The sequence below is a fragment of the Monomorium pharaonis genome, chromosome 6, assembly GCF_013373865.1.
Source record: "Monomorium pharaonis isolate MP-MQ-018 chromosome 6, ASM1337386v2, whole genome shotgun sequence".
In the NCBI taxonomy this organism is placed as follows: domain Eukaryota; kingdom Metazoa; phylum Arthropoda; class Insecta; order Hymenoptera; family Formicidae; genus Monomorium; species Monomorium pharaonis.
In genome coordinates this window covers 24,628,162-24,648,212 of record NC_050472.1, presented here as the reverse complement: position 1 = coordinate 24,648,212, position 20,051 = coordinate 24,628,162, and the positions used below count along the sequence as shown (strand labels likewise).

General features: G+C 40.0%; 1 protein-coding gene across 1 annotated transcript in view; it reads left to right on the top strand.

Moving 5' to 3' along the window:
* The window catches only part of LOC105834137, a 70,624-nt gene that overhangs the window by 41,688 nt on the left and 8,885 nt on the right, over positions 1-20,051 (top strand). The window contains exons 4-10 of the mRNA XM_036289089.1: positions 9,662-9,823; positions 10,166-10,222; positions 14,230-14,296; positions 15,937-16,105; positions 16,295-16,523; positions 17,242-17,502; positions 19,552-19,650. Coding sequence (XP_036144982.1) covers positions 9,662-9,823; positions 10,166-10,222; positions 14,230-14,296; positions 15,937-16,105; positions 16,295-16,523; positions 17,242-17,502; positions 19,552-19,650 — 1,044 coding nt within the window. The remainder of the gene's footprint in view (positions 1-9,661; positions 9,824-10,165; positions 10,223-14,229; positions 14,297-15,936; positions 16,106-16,294; positions 16,524-17,241; positions 17,503-19,551; positions 19,651-20,051) is intronic.

The window sequence follows — 20,051 nt, the reverse complement described above, 5'->3', positions numbered from 1 at the left end:
AACACGGATTCACATTCATAAGTGTGTGCTGCTGTTAAAATTCAAATATCCTACGCAGACAGATTCAGATGACCTTCGAAGATCTCGCTGCAACAGTGACACTCAAAATAAAGATGATGAGAAATATGTCCTCGGAGATATTTTTCATTGTTTTCGATAATAACTCACAGATAACAATTTCGACATTTTTATTATTATACCGTGGTTATCAGTGATGCAAACAAAAAGTTTCGCGTCTACGTGTGTGTTCAACAGTTCTGTATCTGGGATTAAAGCAGAGTTCGGGCAACCACTGCTTCAAGGGACATACGACGATTAGCGTATCTCCCACTTGCACTGCTGGCGTCCGTTTACTTTCCTTCGTATATACTTGTCCCCGACTTCCACCGCAGGTGTCGTCGTTCCGACACACCCCATAGCGCCCGAGACATAACCGGGACTCGTTTTCCCCATCGTTAGATGCCAGCGACGTAACGTCCCATCTCGTTAGCTAAATTTTAGACGAGGCGCAGTCGGCCTGATACGCGCAGGTCGCCTCTTCCTGCTTCACCAGCGTTATCTGCTTCACGGCTAATGACAGCAGTCAGCCGGCGACATTCCACAAGCGAGTGCACTACTTTCAGAAAATCCACATCGCGAGCCAGTCTTTTTCCTTCTCATCTTACACTTTATTTCTATGGTTCATTCTAGTGTTTCAAATTAAGGACCACGGTACAATAACTGATGAAAAGTGCAAACTTTCCAAGGAAAGGGAAAACTCGAGGAAACTTATGAAGAGAAATTTGATAAGTTAAATATTTGAGTCTCACATTTTCTATTCAGTTCTTATGATTCAACAAGTACATTCGTTACTTTACTGCGTTGAAACGAGGAGTACGTTTTATAAAATTGCGCCAGATATTTTCATTCTCCATGTCCTTTTCACAATTTTGTGTCTTACACGGTTTTTTTTTCCAGTAACGTCAGGATACATTTTTTTATTCTTATAATATTTATGCTGCGCTATATGTCTCGTCCTATACGTATATGCAACTGTTTCTACCCGAATAATTTATTACAATATTTGTGCCATCGAGAATTTAACTCCATCATTATTATTTATACAACAGTCTCACGAATGTAGTACTTTACATCGTTATTATGTATGTATATGCAGCCAGGCTTGCCGGCGCGCCTCCTACCATGTTCCCTCCCAGCTGCCACGAATACTTTGTCAGGGCAAATGGTCGCGCATTCTCTCGCAAATATCAGCATTAAGATTCAAATGACCGAATAATCAGGCGAATCTCGCAGGACCCGTTTCTGCGCTTAAGCAGACACACGTATGGGCGCGCGAGGGCTTCGACGAATCGTTTCTCTGTACCGTGTCTGCCACAGATATGCCTTTATTACGTGCAATCCGAAATTGTGTGCCAGCCATACTCGTTATATCTGCCGCAAGATGCCTTCACGACGCTACCCCTTTTTTATGCTCTTCAAGAGATTCCATTAAATTATAGATCGTATGAAGCTGCTTTACGAGCAAAGAAATTCTAAATATCGAAAAAAAACTAAATTAACTGTGTTCTTGGTTAATTGCACTGATATTAGATGAATTTTCAAACAAGTAATTTTTTAATAGTATTTATTAATGAAATTAGACGTATATATTTTTTCCTAAATTGTGTATATCATTTTTATTTTGTGAATTATTTTTAACTGTTTTAAATTAGTCTGAAAGGTACTTTTACTTTAATTAGTGTTTTATATTATTTTTGAAAATTGAGTTTATTAAATTGTTAGATATTTTTTTAATTTTTTGTCCGCATTTTCTTTAAATCTCGTCTTTTGTGAATTATTGATGGAAAATCTCTTGTAGTTACGTTCGATTTAGCGATTAAGGATTTAAAATTAACTTTAGCTTTAACTAACAGTTTTTGTTCCGACGAGTTTAAGATTTTAAAAATTTTACCAAGTTTCAAGAACGATAGTGATTCATAAAAATTTGCGCGTTTAGGAAATTACGTGCGTACAGGTTTAGAAACTAGGAACTTCCATTTCGGAGCGAAATGGATGGCGCATGTCCCATGTATATGATGTTAATCTTTTCACTTCCGAGACACAGATATGTCTCACGTGTTACAAGGCCTACTTCGCGGGAGCTTTCCGCATGAAAGTAATATTGTAAAGTGCTCGTAAAAGATATCGCCCTTCCAAATGATAACCGAGTCTGCGTCATCGCGTTAAGTTCGCGTTGGAGAATAATAGCGCGGGTGTCGAGAATATTCGAGTGAAGGATGTCCACGATGAAACATCGTTTCAATTTCACAATTTCGTTCGATGTCAGTCTCGCGAGGAAGAAATCTCCCCTTATCGATCCATATTGTTAACGTTATCAAAAATCTTTCCACCTGCATCATCATAACCATTCATATTGCGAGTTTACCGAGTTTCGTACTGCACAACCGAAGTTTCTGCGTTGACTAGCTCATAAATAGCAACTTCCGCGTCGCTCTCGAGCCATATAGTTACTTGCAAGCTCCGCTTACCTCCTTTCCTACGTGCACAATGATATTATTGCAGCCGACGCTACTTTTCGAGATAACCGCAGCTTTCCATCCTTCTAACATAGTTTTCGCTAAGTATCATGATTACGCTTCTGTACGAAACTCGCTCAAAGTAATTTTATACCGTATAATATAAGATAACATGTTCTCGCTCGCATATAGAGAATCGATTTTATCAACGAATTTATACATGAAATGAATATTTTATATATATTTAACCTCTGTATATATATATATATATATATATATATATATATAAATAATATATAGACATGCATGTTTACGCGTATATGTTTACCGCTGTCAGCGCGATATATGGCGCGGAATGTGCCTCGGAATTGAATTTTATCGAATAGTTTCAAATTTATATAATGCACCGTAGATTTTGCGATGCGCCAGATAATCTCGTGCCGCTGCTCCGTTCGTACACCTTGCCCAAGATTCACTGCCGCGCAGTTCCCGCAAGCTCCATTTATCTTCTGGCATGTGATATGTGCGATATTGTACGCAGTTTCCAATACTTGTCGGAGCAGCCAACCCCGTTCTGGGATATCTCATCCGAAACAAATAACCGACAACGTATGTATACTTGACGGACGTTTATAAGTTAATTAACACGGTATCATAAGCTTGATTTAAAAGAAGGATACGCTTAACAATTGCAATATAAATATTTTAGTGAAAATTTATCATGTAATTACTTGTTTAATTATGCGTTTGAAATTGCGACAGACGAACGGTAAAGGAACAACGTAACTCGGTTAGAAAATAGCGTTAAAAGTCTTTTATATATGTTGCGCCACGTGAGATTACTTCTTTGCCGAGAAGCATGGAAAAGATAAACACGTAACGCTCTTACTTTTTCTCAGTTACCTTCATACGCCGACAATCTTTTTGTAGTGCCAATTTTCGCAGGGGATAGACGGCAATCTCATTTCGTTTAACTGGCACCATCATTTCCGTGACTTGAATCTACCATTTGATTGTCAGCGGGTTCACAGCTGTACGAGGTTAAAGAGTGAGAGAGGAAGGGAAGGGGGAGGGGGAAAGAGAGGAATTCCACGGTGCCGTCCGATATTTATTCACAACTCCGCAGCTGATATGACAAGGTCAACGGTCTAGACATTCGATCAGCGTCAAATCGACCGCGTGTGCGGTCGCTCGCGAGAAAAGCATCTGCCACCGCGGCACGTTTTACGTTTCAATTACCCCGATAATAGCCGCCGTCTGTGCGGTGGTGCACGCCGCGGTTTCGACGTGTCCGAAGTCGCTTCGTTCCGTCGATAAACAGCGAACCATCGGCGACCACCGCAACGTACCCGCAACGGAGGCTCCTCGGCTCCTCGCTTGCGTATGTACCTATGTGCACATTGATACTGCGTTAGGTAGATCGTTACGTCTCTCTCCCTCCTTCTCTCTTTCTCTCTCTCTCTCTCTTTCTTTCTCTCTCTCTCTCTCCCTCTCTCGCTGCAGCCACCGCGCGGTGACTTCGTCCCGGTGTTCGCTTTTACCTAAGTGTTGTGATTACGCCCGTGACTGGAATCGAGAACTGGGTCCACGTTGCATTGCAGTACGGAGAGTTGGGGCTATCGCTACTTGAGCGGAATTCCAAACAGAATCGGGTCTCTTTCGCGATGCATGTTTGATTATCGAGTTCTGTGCGTGCCTGTCTTGTTATACTCATTTCTCACTTACTCTCATATTTTTGTCACCTAATGTTGCTTATATTAAATGAAAATGTGAAATATTATAGAAGAATGATTTAAGAAGACACATTTAACAATTCTTATTAACAAATAATCTTGAAACATTTTTTGTGTTACAAAATTATCAATTTTTTCAATTACACAAATGTGTTTCGCAAGTACGGTTGCAGTTTTACAAGATAAATAAATTAAATAGAAAAACGTAGCCCCAGCAATTCTAATGTAATGTTTAATTAAATTGTGCTGAATAAATTTTATACAATAAATCTCTTTTCAGAATTGAATTGTATGTTGTATATTAATATGTGATACAGGAGAGAGCAACGGATTAACATTAATTTATTAGATTACCTCTAAAAGCTGGACGATACTGCATATTAATATACTTTCATAATCAAGTTACTTCAGTGATCTATAGTTATTTTAATCGGACGCGCATGCATGTTCATTACACGTAACTTCGGAAACGATATTCTACACGCACCTCCGTAGTTCAATCCGGTAGTAACCTTATTCGCAGGCTTCTGTCCTCCGGCGATCCGAGAGGATCCCGCAAGCAGACGGATGAGCAAATTGCATATTACCCTATCCACGAAATCGCAAGCAAGTATATAATCGCGTTTCGCATGTTATAACTTATAATTGCTATATTAATAGGAACCCCGGCGTGTGTGCATGTTGACCATGAACTTTCAGTGGCAAGCTTGAGTTTTTTTCGACAAAGTTTTTTTTTTCCGCCAAAGTTACGAAGTTACACAAAAACCTTGCGAAAGTTTTATCAAATTGCATTGCGTACATAAAAGCGAGGAGATGAATTCAACCGCGCGTCTGTCTCACAGTACATATACGTACTTTTCTTGTAATTTAAGAGGAATCGATAATTTGTATCCTCGTCCACGTAAACGTAGATACTCAGCTGTTCGCTTCTCTAACACTCGAAACACGGCGATCATCGTGCTTCTCGCGGTACGCGGCTTTATTACCGGGAAACAAATCGCAGCAGTTTAACGTCGCCAGTGCCGTTACTCGACCGACCGTGTTCGTAAATCGGTTCGGATCCTGATAAGGGTCGCACGGGGAGGCCGAGTGCCAGACGAGTGCCGCCATTCCGGCGGGAACGACCACTGTTGTTGCACTAGCAGAATGAAGGTCTCGAACGAAGGTGCATTCCGTGCAACAGCCGGCGGCCCTGCTACGGCGATCCCATGCCGCGGGGCGTTCCCCGATAGGTAGTCTACGAAGTTGGCTTAGATGACCAGATTACAGGTTTCTCCCGGTGCAGGAAGTCGTGAGATGTTTAATTGCGTTTGTCACGACGTTACGTGGCGGCGTATCTGTCTCGGTTCGGCGAGGTGCGGCGGCTCTTCTTCCTCTCTTTTTCTCTCTTTCTCTCCGTAGCCGCGTTGGGGCAATAACAATGCTGGGATAAATTAACCGGTAGGCGGCACGGCGCGGCTGACTGAGAGCGGCTATAAACCGATCCTGTAAGGAGAGTCCGCCCCAGGTGGCCAGTTAACTGCTTAGCCTTAAAAATATACACGCCGTTCTGACCCTTCTCCACCCCCGCCCGTCACCTCTGCCCGGCTTTCACTCCTCTCGGCTGCCTCCTCCTAACTACCCGTCGCTCCGTTTCGCGTTCGATCGCGCGCCAGCGGTCCATCCCCTCGGACACCATCCTCCGCTCGAGAGCGAGCCAGCGGATCTCCCCGCACGCCGTACGTTCCGCCATTTATCCCGGACCGCGCGGACTGCGACGGGTTTATTGTGATTTACGTAACAGCGAAGGAGAACGATCGCTTAATCTTTCGCGCCCTACGCCGGTTGTCCCGGAAGGGATTGGAATGGAAGGGCCGGGAGAGTCGCGCAGGTCGGACGCTAACTGATGGAAATCAGCTGCGTACCAAGACGCACGTTCGCGTACTCGCAATCGCAACATTTATTTTCAGGCGAGATGTATTACCATGTCGATCTTACCGCGGTAGATGAATGGGCAAAATTGTTTCTCGGAGCGACTGCTATTTGTATCTGTGAACCACCGCGCGCTCCTTAGCTTCGCGACCAAAGATGTAGGCGCAATAGAATCTCGTTATTATATGGAGTATTCGTTGCGCGTGATTAACATCTGTCAAGCTAATTAATATCCGTTCTGTCGGAAATCCGCGTAGATCTTTGCAACGCTAAATCTTGAGGTAAATGTTCCTATGACCGAATATGTCTCTTTATATTTACACAGAAACTTATTAATCCTAAACGTTCTTTGTAATATAAAATTTGTATTGTAATTTTAATATACTTTCAGATAAAGGATAGATCATTTTAAATGGTATAAAAATCTGCATTTTTTTTAAGAAATAAATTTATGATATAATTAGATTAGAAATTTTATATTTTGATACTCTTAAAAATTTTTTTAAAAAGCATTATGCATTTTGTCACAAGATATATTTTTTAATAATAACGTTTTATATGTATATTTTATATTTTAATTAATTATATAATTAGGTCATGTTATTTCATGAATCCTTATAAAATTTCATAACAATCTTAACTCTGCATCACATATCCGATTACTGTAACATTTATCTTAAATTATTCTAAAATATTTAGCTTGTAGATTATCTAAGTAAACGAATTTATCATACATTCCATCGAGTGATTACACGAAGAAAATTTTATAGTGAAAATTGCAATGGTAAATAGTAAGCACAGATCAAGAGAGGAATTATGAAAAATGTTATTATGTTTATCAAATTATCATAGTATTTATTCTACGATATAATTCTGTGAAAATACTTTTTATGGTCTGTAGTTGCTATCGTACATAGTAATTTTTTATATAAAATTTTCTCCGTGTAGAAAAAAACTAGTAGCCAAGATATAAAAGCAAAGAGAGAAAGAGAGGGAGAAAGATTATGGTAGGAAAATGATTTCAATAGATTATGCTAAGCTGATAACGCAATGACATCAGATTACAGCACAATTCTAAGATAACTGTAATACAAAGAGACATCGCGATGTGTACTCTTCTTTCATAGCGTACCATAAGGGACAATAATCCGTGATAATGTCGTCATCGTATCAAAAGATTACATAAACTACCGTGAGAGATTCACGGATAAAGGGATGCGTTTAAAACGCATCTCCAGGGTTTTGGGATTTCTTTGGTTATTCCGCTTTGCTGTCCGTTCTAGAAGAAAAAGTCAACATCGCGCCGGTAAACAGGGGAGCGACGTAAATTCTCAGCCTTGTCTCTAGGTATTATTCAGGCTTAGTGGATGCTACGGCCGCGACCGTAGGAGGAAGCTCAGTCTGCGAGCGCAAACAAACGGCTCTAATCCGTTTAACATAAATACCACGTGGTTTAATTAAATCGCGCACCGCAAGGTAATCGTCTCGGTGTTGTGTCTGAACATGGTTTTTACTTTCTTAGAAATTACTGTACGATAGATCGATGTTTGTTCGCAACGAGACGCTTCTTTATTCAATGAAGGGTGTAAACCTGAGGTTTGAAGACAGGAATGAAGCTTAGAAGAGGTGAAAGGATAATTTTTGTTAAGATTTCTTACATTTAAAAAATTGTTAAGAAAATACAATCAGAAATTATTTTAATAAAAACAGTTGAGTAACCGTTCTTTAAATAATGGTTACGCAATAAATGAAGAATCAAGTAGAACCATTATATTAATTTAGTTTTGTTGCAAGTAACGGTAGGTCTACGTCTTTCTCTCTGTGCTTCATTATATGTATTATTCATGACATTCTAATCACGACTTTATTAACTACCTATCAAAATCGATAACTCGTTAATTTCTAACGAAATACGTGAAGCGCGCACAATAGTTCATACGCGTTCGTCTGTATTAGCATATTAATAACCTTTTACTCTTATTCACAAATTCGAAATTAAGACTTTGTTAAATTGATGAATTTTCTGAGAATAATTCTACATATAAATTATCTAAAAGAAAGTATTAAGAAACGTATATGAAAAATCGAATAAAAAGACATGAGTCTTGTTTAAAAAATGTTATCCATAAATAAATTAAGAATTCTGATGTAAAAGACATTTAATTATTTTCTTTGAGAACATTTCAGTATCAAAAATTCACATGATAACACGTGCTAATATACATACCTATCTTTAGTATTTAAATGTTTAATTTTTTACAATGAAAACTACATGACACATTGAAATTATAATTTTTAAAGAGAGAACAATACACTTCTTTACTAGAAATCCATTATTCATCTAAAATAGCGATACAATCGATACTACAAATAAATCTTCTTAGTTATCTCTTCACTACTTCTTGAAGACATTGTGTGAAATAATTTCTGTAGGCCGCATTTACAGAGTGTCAACGCGATAATTTTCGTTGGGAACCATTCCTCTCTACGACGCTGTAAGACGATGCTACAGCAATAACGAGAACGACGACGATGACAACGGTGAAGACGCGCTTAAAATAGTAAGGAAAGGGAGATGAATTTCCTTACTCAGGCTAATCTCGTAGAAGAGATGGTCCTTTGTAAATACTTCGAGGGCTTTGTCTTCAAGTTACCGCGGGAACGAAACTCTCGGGCTTCTACTTAATCATTCGACTAACGCTCGTGCGCTCGTAACGTCGCCGGTTTCGCCCGCACGATTAGAATCTCGCGTTACGTTTTTCCAAAATACGACAACGTCATGTATTTCCTACCCTCCTGCCTCCCCTCCTTCTTTCCGCTCTCTTCCCGCGGGACTGAAGAACGAGAAATTGACGATCTCCATGGCGACCCTCGCCGCGTCCTGAATATCTTATGCACGAGCCCCATTAGCGGCAGGAACGTCGCGAGAATAAATGGCAGCCGCTTTTAAGGAGCTCGACATTCTATAGAATAGGAGGTGCTCTATGAAAGGGAATGCTACGTTTCCGTACAAAAATGTATCCGCGCGAAGGCGGATTTGCACGACGATTTCAATAAACTATTGCGAGGATTTCTACAAACGGTCATTTGCAATCAGCATCCAGACTACGAGTACAATGGTTCTCATTATTTTACAAAGATTGCATAAATTGAATTTTTCGCACGAAAGTAATTTATGTAAGATTACATTGCAGAAGAAAAGATAGAGGAAATAGAGGAATATGAAAAGGGATAAAAATATTAAAATCTTGCAATCAGAGAAAAAGAAAAGAAAAACTGGGACTTTTTCCAGATTAATATAAAAAGGTTTAATGCGCGCAATAATATTCCTTTAAGAATTTTTATCAATAGTATTGATTTATAAACATTTTCTGTTTTAAAATCTATTAAGTTAAAAAAATATGACAAATGTATTTTATATTTCTATTTATTTAAATAAGTCAATTACAGATAATTAGTTATAATTACGTTTGTCTTAATTGTATTATATTCTCTTTACAGGTAGACACACCTGACAGTGTTTTACAAAGTGGTTTGGGTCTCGGACCTGACATGGGACACACGATTCTCCGTTCAATGGTGGATCCTCGAGATTACGATCGACTAAGATACCTACAAATGAATGGCGGTCAACCAAATAGTTTCGAAGAAACCATTCACAGGGTAAATCATATTTCATTTATATTTTGTAAAATTATTGAAATCAATCAAAATTGTTCAAGTTTAAATTTTAATGTTATATGCATATTTCTTTTGCCTGTTATTCCCTTTGACACTCGGTAATTCTTAAAGTATTTTCTATATTGAAAAGTAAAAATGGATAATGTATAAGTTTTCGTTAGTTAGATGTTAGAATTCTTGAAAACCACGTTTGCTTTCGTACAATCGTGATTCTTGAATTCACTTGGAATGCCCCAAGTCACTCTCGCGAGAAAGTCGTTTTATCGCCGATAAAACCTTTTTAAACGAAACTTAAGAACGCTTCCATCCACTTGCATTTTTCAGCTGAAAGTTCAAGAGGCGCTGCGAAAGAAAGAGCGGTTTCACAAAGAGCACGAGGAGGTGAGTGTGTGTACGTGTGTATGTGCGCGCGCATCTTAAGTCCATCACTATCGCACGTTTCCATAATGAAATTATTGTCTTCGCTAATGAACTTACTCGTAAAGGAACTTTCGCACGGAGGGCGGAAAGACCAGCGCCGAAAATCGCCAATCCGGTCCGGCGGCGTTTCTCGTTGCCGCTCGCAACCGCATTCGTGATTAAATCTGTTCAGTTGCTCCCGTGGGCAAATGGGGAGTTTCGTTCCCGTTTCCGTTCCCTTTGAATTGCCGAATCGCGCTTCCGGTAAGGATATACATCTCACCGCATTTCGCGCGAGCACTCACGTCCCGCGTTTCGCGACAATTTCCGTTATCATGCGTAACCGATCGCGATAAGGACGCGACGCGGTGTGTGTCTTATCGCGATTAAACCAACCCGCGCTCCACGACCCGTTTATTTTCTTCCCGCTACTCCCCTCTTCCTCGTTCGCCTGGATCATCCTGGCAACCCTCTTCTCGTTGCTCAACTGATATTGGCCCTGGGAGCCGGTGGCCTTATCCGATACAATCCTCCCGCATCGGAATTCTCGCAGGACGAAATTTGCATGTATGTGCTATCACCAGGCCTCCTTTCACCTCGAGTTCCCCTCCGTTTTACGTACGCGCGCGAGCTCGTCATACCCTCCCTACCAGCCCTGTTCTTCGGACTGTCTTTCGCCAACTCGATACCTCTTATTATGCAAAATAGCCAGATCAGCGTGATATCATAATAATCGTCAATGCGTACCGCGACGTCGCGTCGTGAATTCCTTATGCACGATCTTTCGCGATATATACGTATACAGATTTTTCGTACTTTTCTTATTTTCCACCATGTGGTTTCTCGTCGTATAACCGTCCAAGGATTTCTGCCTCCCTTCTTGTGATCACAAGCAAAAGACGTCGCACATTTCATCGCGTATATAATATAGTTTATATTGCTTTATCACGAATAATATTTAATATATACTCAATTAAAAAGAAGATCGCTAATATTGACCTACCAGTTTTTTAAATTGTATTGAACAAATATTAAAACATAAATACAACTAGAAAATCTTGTATTAGATATAACAGTTTTTTTACATCAAATCTTGCAATAATTTAAGCTTTTTGTAAGATAAGTAATTAAGCAAATCATGTTTTCATTGGTTAATAAAGTGCAATGTTTAAGTTTTCTAGAAATAAGGCAGGAGATACTTATGTATCGATATTGGCAACTTTCTTCTACGTAATTTAATCAGTGTACGACATTAAACAGTAAAATTTGGTGATGAATTCTGGATTTGAAAATTTCAATAAGGGAACGTAGAAAGTTGCGAGAATTATCAGGACAAAATAACTTCGTGATAAGATCGATCAGCCAACTCTCAACGAAGAGTCTATGAAAATTTTAATAAACAGCCCTTTTCATTATTCCATCTACCCGATCTGATGTCTTCTAAGATTAACTTTGACTTAATTAAAAATAATATCTTTTCTCTGTCAATTTTTAATAATTCTCGATAAAAAATTTATCATCATTAATTTATCTGTGGTATAGAGAAATATATATAAAGGAGACCATCAGATAGACTAAATTAACTACTTGAAAAAGATGCTCGGGATAATGTCGCGTGGCTTTATTAAAAAATTAACTCCGTTAAAAAGTTAACCGCACGTGTCGCATAAAAACTGAAGTTTTCTCAATTTCTTTTCTCATCTACGATCCTCTTATTGATCGTGTTCTGTACCATCGTAATTTTGCAATTTTCTTACAAATTAAATTTTTGATAATTGCATAGACATAAAAGATTTTTATTGCTATTTATAAAATGTTTATATAAATACAAAAGATATGTATTGAATATATAGACCTTTTTTTTAAATAATCTCTTAATATCGCGATAGATAATAAAATTATTTTTTTTATTATCTAAATTGATATTTATTTTAGCAGCGTTTTAATTTTTTATGATTGACATTTGTCCAAGTAGATTCTCGTCAAAATAAAATAAACTTGAAATTGATCGAAAAAATTTTTCTCTACGTAGAAAATAATGCGGCGGACACGGAACATCCTGCAAATTCCAAAGATACCCGGTAATGAGGTAAAAGTGGCGGTTTCAACGTAAAACGGGACTGTTTCGATGCCAATCATGTGTACCGTGCGGCTCATGCATAAGCGGGTACACGCATGTAACGCGTTGCGCTTCACGCGAGAGAACACTCGAGCGACACATTACACACGCTTCGCACGTAACAACATTGAGAGTAACGTCGCAGCGTGGCAGCGCAGCTTGCAGCTCGTTATGTGTGTCGCATATCCTCGAGAATCTCTCCCTGTACGAGAGGAAACTGTCTCGCCTCTGTTATCGCTGCTTGCCAAAAACTGTCCATTTGAGGAAAGGTTTGCGCGCGTAAAAGTAGATGACGGAACCGGGGCGCACGAGCCAAAAGTTTTAATTACACGGACTTAAGCTTCGCGGAATTCTTGCCAAGTTTTACGGGGAGAGGCGCGAGAAAGAAACCGCTTTAAAATTGCCGAAAACCGGCGGCATCACGGCCCGCGGGAGTCCGCGGCACGGTAGTGCGGCGGATCGGGGGCGAGAATGAGAAAAGGGCGGAGATAGACCGAAGGAGGTCTGTTAGAAGAAATAAAGCGCGGCCATGTTCCTTTGAGGCTGCGAGCAATATGGAAATAAAGGTCGCTATCCGTGTAAAAGTTTTAGTGTCACCTCTACCTCTGCGGGTTTATTGCTCCCTGAAGAGTCGTCTCTTCCTTTCTCTTCCTGGCCCTACCCGCCACGTCCTTTCTGATCTCGTCCCTTCGCTCTTCCTCCCTCGCTTTGGTTTCTACTTCGGTTCGGTAGGAACCGACACAGCCGTAGGCGACCACATCGACAACCTTCTCCTCTTCCTCATTCTCTTCCGCCCCGGCTGCTATTCCGGTCTTTTTTCTCGCCCAGGAAACAACCTTCGGTCGGGTTGTCCCTCATCGAGACATTACGTCTACAGCATCCTGACCGATAATCGCTTTTCATTTTGTTCCACCGATTATCGAGGACTCGCGGTCATTGACCGTAGAAAAAACTACGCGATACACGTACACAGTCCTTCTTCTCTTTATCCTTTCCTCCATCTCTTCGCCACGTCGTACGGTTGCGAAGATCTCAAAAACGTCGATGGTGGTCCAACACTGGCCGGATAACGGCGATTATCCACCGTGAAAGAACCCGCGCATGTAAGTTCCCGGTAATGCCATTTAGATTACACGTGATTATGCTACCGGTGGCAGAGCATCTCCCGGCATGAAGTTCAGTCCTTAGGTGCGCCATTACTTTGATTAGTTAGTTACGTAAAAACACAATTTGCGTAGAGACGATACTTGGATGCATTACAAAGTTTAATGAAAGAGTTCGTGACGTATTTAAATAATATTTTATAGATTTAATAGTTATATACGCGTCGAGGTCTTCGGGGATTAGATCTAATCATTGCACTTAAACTTTGTAAACTTGATCTAACAAGAAGACATAAAAATCAACCTCTACAAGTATTCTTACGTAATGAGAGATTTCAGATAATGAGTTCTCTTCTGCATCGATTATATCGGATCATCATCCTCATTTAATCATACGAACCATCATTGCGCGGACCTTCGTGCAATATAATTTTCTAGAATACGTACGAACGCGTCTTTAATGGCAGCTCGAAAATTAATACCTTCTTTTCATCTTTCATTGGGCAAATAATGAGAGGAAGAAATTTTCTGTGATATAAAATCAATTTGTTCCTAGTACGATTTTTAAATCGGCAATTTCGTGTTCCGTGTAGCGTATTCCGCGATTAATTTTTCAAGCGCTCGATACTCGCGAGACTATAACGCTGAAATCGACGAAGGCAATTCCGCGGCATGCAAACACCAGAGCGAACGCGGCTAATAGCCGCAGTTTTAATCACAATGCCGGATAAACGTTTACTCACGACGTCGACATTGTGCTGTTTCAGATACTGAGGGATATCCGGCAGGGTTTAATGCAGCTAGGACGAGACGGACGGGGTCAGCTCCCTGGGGGTAAGTACATCAAGGACTAACCTCCAGCTAGTTGTCGCCTCGTCTCTCCACGACCTATAACCCGCCCTCTCTTCCACTCTATTCGTGCATACGTACGGACGCGCACATGTGCGCGCGGAGCGCGACGATGTGACCGTGTGCGTGTACGTTGAACAAAACGCGCACGTGCCGGGCGGTATGAGAATCGACTCCCAAATGCCTGACACCTCGTATGTGTAGCTGCTCACTCTCGCGAGACTCATTTTGAGCATTCGTTTCCTGATGGCTCCCCCCGTAGTCTTTTTCCCACGAAATCTCGCTCCCCGTAGCCTCAGCAGCTTTTTACGATAAAGTGAAGGCGCACCGGAATGCTACCTACGCCTCGCAAAAAGGCGCTTGCACGGGAAAAGAGGAAAGAAGAAGCTTTTGGTATACACGGTTTGTCCAATTAACGTTTAATGTTAAAAGGAAAACAGAATAAAATATGAGAGCAACAATGCAAGTTGAAAAGCAATAAGAAGCGCTTTCTGAGAAGTGAAATTGTAAGGAGATTATACGATTTATGTTATTACGAAAGAAAATTGTTGAAACAAAATTGAAAATGTATTTGATTTAAAGATTATATTTATTTTATATATAGAGGATAAGTATAATTAGTTTTTATTTATTATACTTTTAAACGACAAATCTCGTTATTGTTAATCATGTATTTAGGTTGCATTAACTCCTGTATACATTTTTAACTTTTTTATTAATTTTATTATTATTATCATAAAGTATATATTTAAGACAAGAGAAAATAATGGTTAAATTAATTTTAGTAAAATCTTGTTTTACGTAATTTGTTATTTATTTATATTTTGTTAAAAATATCGAGAAAATTATCAAAACGTTTAAAATTAAATAGTGAAAAAAGAAGTACTTAAAAAATTAATAACGCATGAATTTATATAATGAGAATAATTAAGGATTGAGTGTAATTTTACAATATGAGGCTAATTCACACTTTCCAGCATAAAGATATGGTCTATGCTCTTTATTGTCGATTTATCATTACTGTAGTGGTTTTATTTCCTATTCACAAAGCTGCTGTGGCATGATTGCGTCGCGAAACCCCTCGCGTATGCGAACTAATCTCGTTATTGTTAGTACCCGCCATCTTCATTTTCCAAACCCTCTCTCTGCTACTTTCTCTCCCCCCACCCCCTCTCTCTCTCTACATAATTGTATGCACGCTTGTCACTCTCAGGTTTCTATGCTAAAAGAGGATCTAAATTCTTAAGTCCGTCATTAAACGTAATTTTACTCAGCTTCATGATTAATATTTGATATTCAACGTATAATAGTTAACATATTTCCGAAAATTTTAATGTATTGTTAACATAATATTTGATAAATATTTAATTAAGAGTTTATAAAATTTTGTAATGTTAATTTTTTAAAGATTTCTAATCTTTGATCAAAAAATGTTTTTTTCTTCTTTAATGTTCTTTCAATAGGTTAATTTATATCATATAAATTTAAAAATTATCAAAATTCTTTCGTTATCTGAGTTTTCACAAAATTTAAATACATGCAAAAATAAATGAGTTTCCCATTATTTTAATTTTAATCGAAAATTGGAATTATTAATTTCTATATTCACACAAAATAATTCGCAGATGACACGTATATGTACGACGAAGATGCACGATGCGGAGGTGCTAGTGTTTTGGGTCCCGGACCAGGTGGCCACTGGTATGACGAACCACCTTACGAATCGGATCCCGAGGATTTTCTTATGGGAGCTAGTGGCGGTCCGGTACCTACGGCAACTATTCAGAACGGAAGGTAATGTTTTTGCAATTAAAAATCAATCTGAATTTTTTGTATTATTACCGTTGGACACAGATTTAATTTTGATATCGATCGTCTGGGATTGTATTGTCAAATCTAAGGATAGTAGTGAATCGTGAAAAAAAACGTAGATTTTTTAAAATGAAGATTAAGTAATACAATCGAATGGGGGTATCAAATTAGGGTATGCTTCACGCTGAATATGAGACCGGAAAATCGAGGCGAAGGTGTGATCTCTCTTCGGACAGCCGGCGATATCAGTTTGCCACGCGATCACTCGAGAAAAGGTGCGACATCGACGATGCGAGGTCTCATCGTTCCTCAGGGTCACAATAATCCGCCGACGATTATACCCTTAACACATTCGAGGGCTTCTCGTGAGAGCGGAGATTACGCGAGTAGCGACGTGCAGGTAAGTCCATCGTTGTCGAGTGAGAATCCGGGCGACAAACAATCACGCGCGTCACTTCGTAAACGTTGCAGTGCAAACATTATCGTGCTCTAGCGGAAGTTCCTTTGCTGCTAGTACCGTCTTACACATGCTCTGATATTTTAGTGTTATAATGAGCGACAGAACGTTTTTATCTGGTAAATAACCAACCAATCAGCCAGCGTCTTAAAGATAAAGCTCGGTGATATATTTTGTGGTACGTTTTTGTAATTTCTTATCCACGTTCAGGAGTAGCGTGATTAACTAGCCTTCACAAAGTGAACGAAACGACACATGCTACCCCGCCTCACGATTCCGCCGCTCGAAATTACCAAATCACCGTGCCTCAAGTAAGTCACGAACCTCGTTAAGTCGCGGGTAATATTATTGCGACGAGGCGTAATATCGAAGGATCGAATCCAGTCTGGATAAATCCCGTTAGATCGTAGCCGTCACTCCACAGCGGAATTACATTAAGTCACTGCGTTAAGATAAGCGCACCACGCAGAGGACGCGGGTACCGTCGGGTTCCCTTAGCCCTCGCCCAAGTTCGATCTCCCCCCGTGAGAAGTGCAGATCCGACTCGCTCGGATCCCCATAGGCGTGTGCAACGGGGGTTGGGAAGGAGATAGGTCGGCGCCTACCACGTTCTCGCGGGCGTACATCACGGCGTGTGATTTATTTAATTTTGGGGCTGCAGAGTGTGAGCTCGAGACTGTCGACTGTGTCGGTGGACACGAGTAGGAGCGACCAGCCTCCGGTGGGCGGTCGCCATCCCGATCGGCCGGAGCATCACCACGAGCACCGTCACAACCATCGCCATCATCACGAACATCACCACACGGTCTCACCCCGACCCAATCAGCGTCACCCCGCCGCCACTAGCACGACCGTTACCAACACCGTCACCGACGCAACGTCACCGCAAAGCAACGCGCAACGCCGCCCGGTTCCCAGATATGTTCGTATCTGCCGAATCTATGGATGACGTAGCTCTCTCTCCTTATTACCTCTCCCGCAGGCACACCCACGCCAGTTTCCATACTACTAACTCACCTATGTACGCTTGTCCGGCGCATGACGTACGCGCCCGGTCCGTTACATTATGTATGCCCGGGCGTCTTCGGAACTGGGAGACGGGAGGGCATATCCCAGTTGATTAGATGCAGCAGATGTGAGGATACTCGCATTCATGAATATACATTTTCCGTTCGACTTATCTCGCGCGCGTCGGATCGCGGGATTCCTTCGCGAAGGAAATCGCATCGTAACTGACCGCCGATGCGTGACGACGGCTGCTACGTTTGAGAAAGATGCTCTCCGTTCTCCGGTCAGTTTCCGGTGTTTTGCCTCGGCGCGATGATCCGGGTGCCGCGAGAGCGGCATCTGTCGATCGGCACTCGATCCGTCTGTTGGATCGGCGAACAATGAAAATCTGCGAGATTTACGGATTGTTTGCGAGGAATCGAGCGCGACGGTGCGGCGGTTGCGTTGAAATCACGTCGAATCTACTAGTTTTTTCGTCCGCTGAGCAAACGTTATTCTTCGTCGACTTCGTAAACTTGATAACGATCGGATACCACTTCCGCGATAGAGCTTCAGCATTTATCACGGTTTTGTTTGAATTGTCAGGAAATGTGTATTTTCTTAATAATTCTTTCTCATTTTTTTTTTCGTTGATGGATGTTTATATATAATTATTGAGATGAAATGTTGCAGATTATTTTATAAAAATAATAAGAATTAAAACATTTTAAAAAGTACAATTACTAAGAGAGAAAGATTGATAAAATAATTTTAAAAAGGGATCAGTGTTAGATCTCTATTCTTCTAATAATTTAACTTTAAATTCTAATAGTTCAATTGAAAAATAATTGAACGATAAAAATTTGAAAAAATAGCATCTTTTAAATTTTTGACAAAGCATGGGCCCTTTTGCGCTTTATACACGTCTATATATTTGATTTATATCCTTACTGTAGCTAAATCATGATAGTTGGGCGTGCAACATTATAATAATCGTGCTTGACGTTTAAGCAAAAACTGGAGAACCTCATAATCTGATCAGAGCACTAGAATAAGGGTGCCTTTCCTGCTCTGACGCCTACACAGCACTGACAGCCTCTATGTGTATTAAATAATACTCACACACTGACACGCCAATATTAAGTATATCACTAACCCATCTAAACTAGCGTAGCCTGCATACGCTATTTACTTTCTCATATAACACGCAACCCCCACCCCCATATTAATATATCGAGTGTATAACGTGGTTAACACGTCGTATGTAACACTTATATACTTAACTCCTAACTTATGTATATTTGCTGCTATTATTTAGTTTATCGCGAAAGTTACCTCGAAAAGAATATTAAACGCATTTACATTTAATATTTTACAAACGCGATTATATTTGAAACAATTAATGAACTATATTTAATTTAAAACTGTTTTGAAGTTAAATGTTAACGAATATAAACGGAAAAATCCTCCGTGTACATTATATTAATTATTTATCTTGCAATTATTGCGAAATTGTGATGTATTAATTGATAAAAATAAATTATATGTTTTTATTATAATATGAATAATTAACAATATGAACAATGTACACAACCTTGGCTAAAAATATTAGACACTCGATTTATGAAAATGAATTCAAGTACAAGTTTTTATTAAATGTATACATATATTTTTTTAGTGTCGATTGCAGCGTTCAGTTATCTCTAGATTTAAATTAAAACTTGGACATTAAAAATATTTTCGAGGCAACTCTCGCGCTTGCACGTACGGTATAATATTTTTGATATTGGGTACTGTATCTTCATGCCTCTGTGCCTCTCACACCTGCTCTACCACCGGTGGCGGTCTCGTGTCCGATATTACTTGCCCGTAATCGCGCCCTGTCTAACAGCATCCGCGCGCTATTAGATCCATCATAGTGTGCCCGCTTCCTCCTTTCTTATTAAGCCAATAGAATTGTCTCTGCGAGGTGTCAACGTTTTAGAGCCGGAGTAGCGGTGAGGAGGGACTGTCGCCGAGCCAGAGTAGCGACTATGAGGATCAAGAAGAACTCGAGAGTCAACACTCGGCCGCCGTGCATACAGTACGTAATGTATGAGAGTAGTCCTTCGAGAAAACGTGCAAATTCTATTTCTATTTTTTCTGCATTTCACCTTCTTCGCCATTCCTGTACGTATACTCAGATGCATGGCATACCCTCAGTCACTATTATACGAATAGATACAGGCAGCATGTCCAAACAGTGCGATAACTAAGAAAAACATGCCTGTGCACCCAACTGTCACTGACGCGCGATTAGTAGAATCACGAAGTATTGCTTTCTTCCTCCGTTCTTTGTTCATAGAAAGATAGGTGACTTTCTGCGTTTTTCATTCGCATTAAATAAACTAAAATTATGAAATATTTTACCTCAAATTTCGAGAAACAAGAAAATCATCTACTATAAAGAAAAAAAATATACGCAGTCTTTAAAACGCAAATGTA